This window comes from Juglans regia, chromosome 7 (genome assembly GCF_001411555.2).
Source record: "Juglans regia cultivar Chandler chromosome 7, Walnut 2.0, whole genome shotgun sequence".
NCBI lineage: Eukaryota > Viridiplantae > Streptophyta > Magnoliopsida > Fagales > Juglandaceae > Juglans > Juglans regia.
In genome coordinates this window covers 32,520,191-32,533,334 of record NC_049907.1, presented here as the reverse complement: position 1 = coordinate 32,533,334, position 13,144 = coordinate 32,520,191, and the positions used below count along the sequence as shown (strand labels likewise).

General features: G+C 37.4%; 1 protein-coding gene across 1 annotated transcript; it reads left to right on the top strand.

The window, feature by feature from the left end:
• The first annotated feature begins 299 nt into the window (after window positions 1-299).
• Window positions 300-1,124, top strand: LOC109005460. The gene has a single exon (XM_018984410.1). The coding sequence runs from the start codon at window positions 300-302 to the stop codon at window positions 1,122-1,124; it is 825 nt and encodes a 274-aa protein (XP_018839955.1).
• Window positions 1,125-13,144: the final 12,020 nt, after the last annotated feature.

The window sequence follows — 13,144 nt, the reverse complement described above, 5'->3', positions numbered from 1 at the left end:
TTTCCTCTTTTAGCTTGCTGCATTATTTGTTTTTAGTATTTTTAGTTTTTAGAATTTTGTTACCTTGTATGCAAAAATATAGAGACACGTTGGATAGATTTGCGGGTAGGACTGTGCCAGTGTCATAATCAAATTTTTTAAATCCTTTATTTGACGATTCATCTAGTCCCGAAGAAATGAGTGAACAAGAAGATCAACCCACTAGAACTCTTCAGGATTACCTCCACCCTACACGCACAGCCACACCATCATGCATCATGTTTCCAGCCAATACTCGACAACTTGATTTTAAAACAGGGATGATACAACTACTTCCCACCTTTCATGGTTTAGAGAATGAAAATCCTTATTTGCACATTAGGGAGTTTAAAGAAGTAGTTGCGACTTTCCATAGTCATAATGCTACAGATGATATTGTGAGACTTAAGTTCTTTCCTTTCTCTTTGAAGGATAGAGCAAATAGTTGGTTGTATTCACTAAGACCACGATCCATAGGATCATGGAATGAGATGACACAGGTATTCTTTAACAAATATTTTTCTCAACATAAGACAAATGCTTTGAAGAGGCCACAAAAGCATAGTGAAACTTTGTATCAAGCTTGTGAGAGGTTTCTGGCACTTAGTTATTTCTATGAGGGTTTTACATCTAGAGAGCGTCAATTCATAGAGATGATGTGTAATGGTGAGTTTTTGCAGAAAAATCTAGATGAAGCCATAGAATATCTCAATGAGTTTGCTAGAAAAGCTCACACATGGACCGGACCTAGTGCTACTGAAAGTACAAATAGGTCACAACCTGCTGGAAATCCAAATAGTGGTGGAATTTACCATCTTAGAGATGAAGATAACCTAAAAGCAAAGGTGGAGATGCTTACTAGAGAGTTAGAGGTGTTAAGAACTAAAGATTTAAAACCTACAGACATGGCTACTCATGTTGAGTCCTTTGGACCGTGTTTTGTGTGTGGTGGGGTAGATTCCCTAGCTCAAGAGTGCCTCACATTTGTTGAAATGACGGGAATATATGAGGAACAATGTAATGCCTTAGATATATGCAAGAAACCTTGTGCACCTTTCTCTGATACCTACAATCCTTGGTGGCGTAATCATCCAAATTTTAGCTGAAAATCTGAAAACTAGCAGATTGCATAGCCACCTAGCAGTTATCCTACACCGTATCGTGCACCTTCTTCTTCTAGGAACCCCTTAGAAGATACTTTACATGCTTTTATTAAGGCACAGAGTAAAACTAATCAAAAGTTTAAATATTTGATTATGCAGGTTGTTGAAGAAAACAATGAGATAAAGAGCCATGTATCTAAGTTGATGAGCTCTTTCAGTGTGAATGAGAGTGGCAAGTTCTCTTCTCAAGTTCAATCCACACCCCAAGGTTATGGCTCAAGAAAATTTGAATGAGGTCAATGTCATTGTGACACGAAGTAGTAAGTCCTTACACATCCCAACAACTGATAAGCTAGAGGATGTTGAAGAGGAACAAAGCAATGATAGTGCTAAGTTGCCTAAGGAATCCGAGGTAATCAAGAGCTCAGTTAAGGCACCATTTCCTCAAGCTTTAAAATCTGGTATGCGAACTTTGGATTCTAGCAATGAAATCTTGGAGAACCTCAGGCAGGTAAAGATCAATATTTCTCTTTTGCATGTTATTAAACATATTCCTACTTATGCAAAAGTCATCAAAGATTTGTGTACAGTTAAGAGGAAGCATCATGTTAAGAAGACAACATTTCTAACAGAGCCAGTTAGTGCTCTAATTGAGCAGCAAATTCCTCCTAAGTACAAGGATCCTGGTTGTCCAACCATTTCATGTAATATTGGGAATCATGAGTTTGGGCAAGCATTGCTAGATTTAGGAGCTAGTGTAAATTTGATGTCTCATTCCATTTATTTGCAGCTTGGTTTGGGTAAAATTACGCTCACTACTGTTGTGTTTCAATTGGTTGACCATTCAGTCAAGAAACCGAGAGGAATGGTTGAGGATGTTTTGACCCAAATTGACAAGTTTTACTACCTTGTTATTTTTTAATTTTGGACACTCAGTCGGTTGCTGAGTCTGACTCTAAGATTCCTCTCATATTAGGTAGATATTTCCTTGTTACTGCTAATGCACTTATAAACTACAAGAATAGGATGATGAAACTATCTTTTGGAAACATGACCATGGAGGTCAACATATTCCACGTCAGTAGGCAGCCCAGGGAGGATGATGAGTGCCAACAAACATACATGATTGACTCACTCATAGACAAGGAAGTTCACACAACTCATGATTATAATCCTCTTGAATATTTTCTTGTTAATTCTGAGTTTGATACTATTAGTGATTCAACTGAGGTTGTTGATATTTGTACTATTTTTTATGAAACTCAGGATTATGGAACACAGGCTTGGCCACCGAAATTTGAGTTGTCTAAGAAAGGTGAAAAACAAATTCTTTCAAGCATGGAGAGTCCCAAATTGGAATTGAAACCGCCGCACGGTTTAAAGCATGCATTTCTCGGCCTAGGTGACACTTCTCCTGTTAGTATTTCTACGAAATTGCATGCGGGTAAGCTTAGGAAATTTCAATTGATCGAGTTAGAAGAGTTGAGAAATGATGCTTATGAGAACTCTAAAATCTATAAGGTGAAAATGAAAATGTTTCATGATAAAAATATTGTTAGGAAGACGTTTAAGTCTAATGACCGAGTATACTTATATGATGACAGACATTACAAGCACCCAGGAAAACTTCGGTCTAGTGAAACATGTTTTTGAAAACAGGACGGTAGAAATAGAGGACCCTAGGGATGGCCAGGTCTTTAAAGTAAATGGTCAACACTTTAAAATCCTTATTGGTAGACAAGTGTCTAAAGTAGAAGAAATTCCACTTGCAGACCCAATCTATCAACCTTGACTACACCATGCATGTATGTTTTTTTTTTTAATTTTATTTGTTTTCTTTTCTTTTCTTTTATTTCTTTTTGTTTGTTGTTGTTTTCTTTGTTTTTTGATTTCAGGTTAGTGTCATTTCGCCATTTCAGTTTACAATCTCTTATGCTTACCTGGCTACCCACGTCACAAATCAGGTATATTCTACCCTCTTCAGTTACTCTCCATTCAGTTTTGATTTTTAAACATTGAGGACAATTTTTAAGTTGGGGGGTGGTGCGAATTATGCATTCACAAATGTTTACACGTGTCGGAATTTTTTTTTTAGCATCACACGTACATCCCTTCACATGTGTACTTCTTCTCACGCATTGTCATCTTAATGAATTCAACAAACTCATCTTGATCATTATGTTAAGGTATTCACAGGATTTCTAATGCACTCATCTAAGTTTAGTGGTAAGATGGTGGTTTGACACATATATCTAGATAACTCTTTTGCTTAAGTCTTTATTTGTGAGTTTTTGAGAGGATTGAGAGTCAACAAATGCTGAAAATTGTGATAAGTGTTCATTTATTTTTTGAATTGGGCACGTCTTTTGATAATATCATTGTATGATTTGTGGTGTGATGGTGGATATACTTGGGATATGATGAAGGTCAATTTAGGATTAACGTTTGAGTCTTTCTAGCCAACCCTTTGAATTATAGATCCTTAGTAGCCAACTTTGAGCCAAGAAACACATACAATTTTTTTTCTTTATATACCTACATTATCCATACCTCTCCACATTGGAGTATAACCTATATACTGATTTTCCCCTACCCTTGTTACTTCCAAGTATGTACTAGATGTGGAATTCTTCTTTTTTACAAGGAATAGAAAAAAAAAAAAGAAAAAAATGGAAGAACATGAGTTACAAGGTGTTCAAGTGAGTGAGCTTCAAAGGCAAAAATACCAAGGCTGTGTAGAAATAGCAGAATGTCAGGGTGACATATACTTGTTCACCAAATTGTTGAGCTGAAAATTAAAAAGTAACAATTGAAAAAAAAAACATTTTTCGATGATTTGAAAGATTGAAGAGTACATCAAGTGATAAATGTGGTTTATTGAGATGTTTAATAAGATTCCTTAGGTATGTACTTGGACTTTTTGAATCTTTTTTTTCTTGTCATATAGCCTAACCTAAGCCACATTACAACCTTTTGTTTTGACCGTTCTGATCTCAAGTAAGCCTGTGGAAAGAATGGTTAAATTCTCATTTGTTAGTATTTCTATATTAAGGACATTTGGGTGGATGGGAGGTGGGATGAAAAACAACTCGTGGGTCTGGTCAGCGAGGATAAAACGAGGCAAATTGTACAGCAAATAGCAGCTGGGAAGGAGGGACAGGATATTATCATTTAAAAGCTAGCCAGTGATGGGCCTTTCTCCTCGCCAAGTGCATGGGATATTATTTGGGTAAGAGGGATTGAACAACCAAGGATGAAGTGGATTTGGCATAATGTTTTGCCCAAAACGATTGCAGTCTGTATGTGGAAAACTAAGGTCAACGGCTTGGTTGTGGATGATCGGGCATTCCCACCATTTCACGCTGCGATTGTTGTTCGTTAGGCAATCTATTGACCATGTATTGGTCTCGGGGGATATAGCGGTAAAAGCTGGGAATTTGCCAAAAATGCTTTGGGACTTTCGCGTCTGGTGACAAGTTCTTGGTTGGCGAGGGTGCTGCATTGGTTTTCCTTTGCCAAAAAGTCTTCTCAGCATGGTGCCCTCATTGGTATTCTTCCATGTATTATCACGTGGCGGCTTTGGTTGCCGCGTTGTAAGGCAAGGATGGAGGGGGTTTTCGAACCGGCTGAGAGTGTGTGGTTGGTTGTCAAGTTGTGGCTGTGGAAGTTGTCTACTCTTCTTGGGTCTCTCCCCTTTGTTGATAAAGCAATTCTCCAGGCCCTTGATATTCCTTTGTGCCATGCTAAGAGTAGGTCTCAGTTGATATTCCTTTGTGCCATGCTAAGAGTAGAAGGTCTCAGTTAATTTACTAGCAGTTGAGGGGTGGGTTAAGCTAAACATGGATGGTAGTTGTAGAGGGACCGAGAAATGTGGAGATGGAGGTGTGATTCAGGACCACTTGAGAAATTTCATTGGAGCCTTCTCATCGCATTTTGGCCATGGTACGAATAATATGGTAGAGTTGAGAACCTTGCTAGTTGGCATGTGCATGTGCATGTGCAAGGATATGGATTTTACGTAATTAGAGCTTGAGTGTGACTCAATGTTGGTTGTTAACTGGTTGTCGGTTAGAAAGTGCTTGAACTGGTACTTGTGAGATTACTGGGATGAGCTCCTATCTTTGCTTAATTGCTTCGGTTTACCATTGCTCATCAATATAGAGAAGGCAACAATTGGACAGGCTTTTTTGGGCGTCAGGGGGAGAAGGGAATTGCTAGAAGATACACGAAATGAAGTTCTTTACCAAGGCCTTTGAAGTGTATGCTTAGATTGGATAAACTGGGATTTGCTGTGTAACACTTGGACCAAATCAAGCTCAATTTTATTTATTTTGTTTTAGTTTATTCTATTTTATTTTATTTTTTTTCCCGCATGTTTCATTTTGCTTTCTTCTCTTTCGGTCTTTATTTCTTAACTCCCGTAGGTTTTCCTCTCGTCCACTCCATGCACACACACGACACATCCGAACGCACGTCTCTCTCTCGGCTCTCTAGGGTTTTATTTTTTTTATTTTGGTCATCCTTTCATCTATATATTTGCCTGATCTTCATCCTCAATAAAAACCTAGAGTGCCGCTTATTCTTTTTCACGCCTCAGCCTCCTTCACCGTGAGCCCTTCCCCATAGCGCAGCTGTGCAGCACCTGAACCACTGCCCCAAACGAGCCAAGCCCGTATCGCAACACGGTATAACTCGTGGCACCGCTGCACAGATCACCCACTGCACCGTAGTGCAACGCGAAACACTCGAAACACTCGAATCACATCCCAGCCACTGCCACGACCGAGCCCAACCTGAAACACTCGAATCACATCCCACACGATGGAAACCACCATGTTTGCTGCTGCTCTGCCCTGCACCTCCGCACCAAGCCGCTTATACGCTTTGGGACTTGAAGGACTCTGTTTTTACACGCCGAAACAGGGGAAGCATCCCCACCGTGAGCCACATCATCAACCCCCTCAACTTCGTCGCCACTGCCATCAAAAGACGCCGGAGGACAAGCCTCCACCTTCGGACACTGCCAGGTCGACGCCCAGCCCCCAGACCGTCGCAAGCCTCGCTGCCCCACAGTGAGTTTTCGTCCTTTTTCACGCCGAGCTATCTCTCCGTCCCTTTCTCTTTCTGTGTGAGGTCTCTCTCATCTCTCTCTCTCTCTCTCTCTCTCTCTCTCTCTCTCTCAATGCCTCACCACCGTGACCTTCTTCGCCGCATCGCGCGCAGCTCCTCCCTTCGCGGTGAGTACCTCGCGCCCCTGTTCTCACGGATATTTGCATCGAGACTGCATGAATGCATTTCCAGCCTACTTTATATTTTTGCATAGTATTTGAATAAGGAATTACAGCTTTACCCTTATTATTGAATGTGTTCAAGTTGATATTTTTGGTTATATTAAGTCTATTTTTTTTTCGTGGTTTATACGGGTGGTATAAGAAAATTTTACAGAAATTAATAGGATTTTCAATTGTATGTTTGCTAGCAAATTATTTTAGTAATTGTGTATTTTTCTTTTAAACATTTAAATTACGATTAAAGCTATTTGTTTATTATTATTTAACGAAATTTTTACTTGTACTTACCTTAAATTGCTTAAGTATTTTATCATGTTATTAAGTAAAGGTTTATTTTAATAATAAACAATATTGGTGTAATATTATTTCTACATTTTAGATATATTTTAGTCTATGAAATAATAGTTATGGTTTATTTTAAAATATTTTGGGATAATTATATTACTCAGTATTAAACTTCATAAGTTGTTTTCATTAATAAATAGGTCTGACTTTTAAATGTTTTAGTCATAGTATTAAATTAGCATTGACGATTTTAGAAAGTGATGATTGGTAATTTTAGAATTTGAGGAATTAAATAGGTTATTTTATAAACTTAGGATTAAATATCGAAATACGTGATTAATTGGAAATTTATGAGAATTACGTGATTATTTTATAGGTGACGATTAATTATTGTCCGACGTTTTTGAGGAATTTCGAAAAAGCTAAGAAGTTCAGGTAAGCGGGGTTCCTATGCTAGACTTTGCATTAAAATAAAATGAGCTGAGGTTATTTTTGGAAAATATACATATTTGATGTTGAAAAGAAGTTTGAACTGCCTCAGCTATTTGTTCTGCATTACTCATGAGATTCTATTTAAGAAGAAATTATTTTCTGTCATGACTGGTGTAGACATGAGCTTATTTTTGACATTCTGTTTCTGAACTTTGAAAAAGAGAGCGAATATGAAATTTTGTGCATAAATTATGTTGTGTTATGATTTTGTTCTGTTATGAAGATTTTCTGTACTCTGATATGATCTGATGTGATTACTGAAAACCTCTGGCATAACATTCTGTTTCTATTTTCTGATCCGTTTTGACCTCACCACGGGTGTAAAACTGTGGCCTCTGTTCGGGTTGGTACCAACTTTTCTGTTTCTGGTGCACCCACTTTGGAAACAAAGTGGTTTTCTGCGTGGTCTTTCCTATGTGCACACTCGGGGCTCCGAGAATGAATAAGGGGAAGATTCACATTCTATTTCTGCTCGGTTAGCTATCGGGGTTTGCACAACCCTACCACGGGGGTTAAACATGGTATTTGTTCTGATATGATAAGATAAGATGTGATGTTTCAGTTTATGCTATGCCAAAGGGATTTTGATTATGAATATTTTCGAACTTTCACTCTGATATTTTTGATAATATGTTCTGACGCTACATTTTGAAAACATTATTCTGATTCTGCATTCTAAAAGAAAACATTTTTGTTCTGCATTCTGAACTCTGTAAATACTCATGTTTACATACTAGTATATGTCCTCTGCTTACTGAGTTGTTGATTACTCACCCCATATCTCCATATATTTTTCAGATAATTTTGATGGTTCAACTGGAGAACAATAGTAGAAAGTTTTAGCAGGTGTGATGATCAGAGTGGAATAAGTGCCCGAGAATACAAGTGCTTATTTGATAGTCGTAGTTAGTAAACTGAATTTATGTTTCGGATATTTTGATTTGATGAGTTAAAGATAATTTCGAGTTTTAGAGAATTTTTAATTTATGTTATTGAGATTTTCTTTATTGTCCCCACGGACGAACTTAGATATTTGGATTGATTAAATTGATTATATTTTATTAGATTTTTGAGATTTTATAGTTGTACTATTTAAGTTGATTTGAAGTATTAAGAGTTAACTCTCCAGACTTCCAAGAACGGGACGTTACATGCCGCACATTAGAGTTGGAGGTTTTCTGTAACACCCCGTATTTTTAGTGTATTTTTAATGAATGAATTATTTTTATTGATTCAAAATTTATTCTCTTGTTTTAAAAAAAAAAATTATTTTTGAAGTGCTTCCTTTAAATTAATTATTGTTATGTGTTTAAATTTCTTCTCGAATTAAATTAACTTGTTGTTGGGTTTAATTATTTATTTTTCTTTTTAATCACTGCGTTTGAATTATTTTATTTCACTTGCTGTTTTAAAATCGTTTACGTTGGACCATTTTTTGTGACCCAAGATGTGGGGATTGGATCTCATTTCTTTCCCTACATTTTTCTCTTTCCTCTTTTCTTTTTCTTCCTTTTTCTTTTTTTTTTCTTCCTTCTTTTCTTTCTTTTCTTTTCTTTTTACTGGCTGGTTCCCGCGCGCCGCAACCCCCTCTCTCTCTCCGTCCGATTCTTCCTTCGCCCCTAGCGCCGCCATGCGCCGGCGGTGGTCGACACCGCCCGGCTTCCCAGCACCCCCACCTCCCTGCGACCTCCCCCTCCGATTTCCAGCCCCAGCCGCGCCGCCGTTAGCCTCCACGCACCACACGAATCCGCGACATTCCTTGCGCCGCTGCGCCACCGTCGCACCACCTCCGGCCACCATCTCTTCACCACATCATCCTCGACCTCCTAGCAACCCTTTGGACCCAACCCCACCTCCGATCTGTCACCGGTGAAGCCCCACCATCAACATTTCCGTTTTGGGTATTTTTGCACTTCAACCGCCTTTTGCGCCGCCACCCACGACCAACCACCACCACCACTAGCCTCACCGCCATCCCTAAGCCCTACCCTATCAATCTCGGGTCTTCGTTTACACCCGTGCAAAAGTGGGTTTTTGAGACCCACGGCCACAGTGCATTTGCCACTATTTTGTTGCTACGTTGCCGCTTCTAGTACCTCCGTAATCTTTCAAAAATTATATTATAGCATTGTAAGTATTTTTCCCAAAGAACTTTTGAGATTTAAATGTATTTCTGCGTTAATTCATATTTACTGTGTTTTTGTTGGTTGTGCCGGACCGAGTCCGAGGGGTAAGGAGGGGTCGTTTGGATTGGTGGTTGAGAAATTATTTAGAAGGGAATTTTATTTTCTTTGTCCAGTACAGTTTAATTTTTGGAGGTATTAGTTTATATTTTCTGTTATGGAGTTGTGAATGGGAAGAAGTGTGCTTTGTGTAGTATTGTTGGTTAAACTGTTAGTAATTGTTTGGGACTGCGAACTGTTGGAATAAGTGTGAGTTATTGGAATTTGAATTGGCATTGGTCTTGATGCTTGTATTGGACAATACTGAGATTGGTATAGAATATTTTGGGTCGAAGTGTGGGTTGTCCAGATTGTTATTTGGTTGTTTGTGTTTGATTAAACTTGCTGAATTATGGTCTAGAAATTGGGTCTTAGGTTGTCTAAGACCAATTTTGTGTTGTTAGACTTTAATATTTAGTTTATATTATTTTTATGAATAGGTGAAGAGACGGATAGAGACCGTATTCAAGTCATAGATAAGGCGCTGCAGGAGTCAGGTAAGCGGGGTTCCTATGCTAGGCCTTACACGAATTATTTGAGATTGAGGTTGATTTTCTAAAAACTTTGCATATTTTTGTGGTGAAATGAGAACTTGGGAAAAACAAAACCAACCTCGGTCGTTTATTTGCATACTCATGAAATCTGTACGAAAAAGAGAAAAATATGTTCTGACATGCATTGTGTAGACATGAGCTAAATTTTGTCATGTGGTTTCTGAAATCTGGAAAAAGAGCGATATTGAGAATATGAAAAGTTGTGCATTTATTTAGAAAGATGTTCTGGCTTTTGTGTCCAGCGTGTGTAAACTGTCTGATTCTGTTTTGGTACTCTGTATTATTTTGATATAATATCTGAAAACCTTTGGCATGGTGTACTGGTTTTCGTATCTGACTCTGTCTCTGCTTTGCTCTGCTCTGTTATGCTCTGCTCTGTTTGGGTTGGTACCAACTTCTCTGTCTCTGAGTGCACCCACTTTGGAAACAAAGTGGTTTTATTGTGGTCTTTCCTGTGTGCACACTCGGGGCTCCGAGAAGAATAAAGAATGATTTCACCACTGTCTCTGCCTGGTTTGGCCACCGGAGTTAGCACAACCCTACCACGGGGTGAAACATGGTCTCTGCTCTGTTTGATGCTCTGTTTTGATCCGATGATGATACTCAGTTTATGTTATGCCAAAGTATTATGGGTTGTACGTGTCTTAAAACTATCGCTCTGTTACTTTTGAAAATATGTTATGTTCTGCATGATAACTCTGAAAAATATTTTGTTCTGCATGCTCTACTTTGTAAATGCTCATGTTTGCACGCTAGCATATGATTTCTGCTTACTGAGTTGTTGATAACTCACCCCCTATCACTATAATATTTTTCAGATGATGTGGAGAGTCCAAATGAGGACCTGGATTAGATTGCTGTCTGTGTTTAAGCTGAGGAAATGTTGGTAGAAGAAGGACTTCTGGTGTTCTTAGTTTTAAGGTTTTTGAGTTTTATTAATATCTTGGGTTTCAGTAAGATTTATGAAATTATTGGTTGGGTTGTTATGACTACCGAGAGATTACGGACTCCTTAGTTTATTTTAGCTACAGTAATGACTTTGTGGAGTTTTCAAGGTGGTTATTTAGAACTCTTGATATTGAGTTTTGCTATTAAAGATTTGAGTCTTATTTTAGTTGTGTTGGAAAATAAATTCTTAAGAGACAGGTAGTAAGTCTACAGACCATCCGGGTTTGGGGCGTTACATTTGGTATCAGAGCCAGGTTAGAGATTCTGCATACTATAAACCTTAGAGGTTTAGATATCTGTGGGTTTAAGAAGAAACTTCAGATTTGAGGTGTAGAATTTTAAAGAATAAGAGATGATTATGTGGATATTTAAGATTTAGATTTTTCAGACTTTATGATTGAGTTTTGAGATTTTGAGATTTTAGATCCGACAAGCTTACTTGGTGGACTATAGGAGATAATCTTTATAAGATTAATTTAAGGTTTAGATTTTTGAGGTTAGATTTCTAAAGACGAAAGAGAGTTTAGAGCGATGTCAGGTCTACAATTATAGATGGTAGGAATGACTATATGTGCTGGTTAAAGATATGGCTAAGAATGAGTAAAATCATGTGTGCAGTACCAGAAAAGTTTAAAGGTTTAATTGGAAATTATTGTTTTTATTTAAATTGAATTTATTTGGTTTTGTTTGATTTTATTTTATTTGAATTGAAATTATGTTATTTTATTTATTAAGTTTACTTTGTTTTGTTCGTTTCGTTCGAAGCTGAAAAGCGGGTTAAGGATTAAGTTATGGCAGGATGATGGTATGACTGAGAACGCTATTGTTATTTTTAGCAGAGTAAGCTTGAACTTTTATCAACTTGGTGTGCAGTTATAATATCAAGGTTTGAAAGGAACGGCATAGTCTGGGTGATCTATTTGGGGAGTAAGATATTTGAGATTTTCGATTTCATGGATGTATGACACGAGGCTTTAGAATAGAAGATTGTAAGTTCAACAAACTTTAAAGATAGACTTACGGAAATTTCACCAAAAGTTTAAGGTTTTGCAGATTTTAGGAAATGATTGTTATCATTTAATGTTTTAGATTTTGAAAGCTTTGGGAGTCGATTGTTTTATTATTGGATATAAGTTCATCGATCTTACAGATTTCGGAGAATGATTCTGGTATAATTTAAGGTTTTAGAATTACAGATTTGAAGGACTGAATGGAAATTAGATTTAAGTTTTTAATTTTGTAGGCTTGGTGTGCTAGCTGGATTTATTTTGGAGACTGGTTAGTATGTGACCATTATTATGGGGTTGATTGAAGTTGTGTTATTGATATAGGAAATTTTAAGGGGATTATTTCTTTGAGGATTGAAGGTATTGGTCTAGTTTGGATAATAATTGTTATTAATTCGAGGTTTTAATGGTAGGTTTTGGGATTAGATCCATATCAGATTTAAGGATAATAGTTGGTGCAGATCCAGGAATTAATTCTTGGTGAGTTTGAGGAAAGTGTGTAATAGTTCATGGTTTTGGAGATAAAGAATTTTCTACCAAATGTGGTGAGAGTTTTCTGGTTAGTAGGCGTTGAGCTACCTCATACTCAATGGCATTATGTTGTGTTATATTTAAGGATTCAAACCTTATGCTGATCTTAAGGAATTAGAGATTAAACTTTTGGTAGTGCGGAATTAAGAAATAATTCTTGTTGATTTTGAGATAATAGGTCTGGATGATGGAAATGTTCATTGTGGTTAACTTTGGAAGTGGCTAATAGGTTACCAACTTGTAGAATTCAATGAAGGTTTGTGAGTTTTAACATAGGAGTCGATTGAGGTTAGCGCAGATCGTGTTACGAAAATAATAATAATCATTGGGATTCATTGGATGTTGTGTTAAGGCTCTTGTGGAAAGATGAGATTTTGGATAGCATTGCCACCCTAAGAATACTGGACGTGTTGTGCCACTGGGAGACTAATACGAGTATGATGGAATTGCCTATGAAAATAGATTTGAGAGAACATTACTCATGCTTGTTGGGAGTCGTTGATGGCATGATCCTTTCGAGCGTGTTTTGGGTTGTATCTTCTATCCTGCTTTAGCGTCATGTTTGACCATGCAAATTTCGAGGACGAAATTTTCTTAAGGGGGGAAGGATGTAACACCCCGTATTTTTAGTGTATTTTTAATGAATGAATTATTTTTATTGATTCAAAATTTATTCTCTTGTTTAAAAAAAAA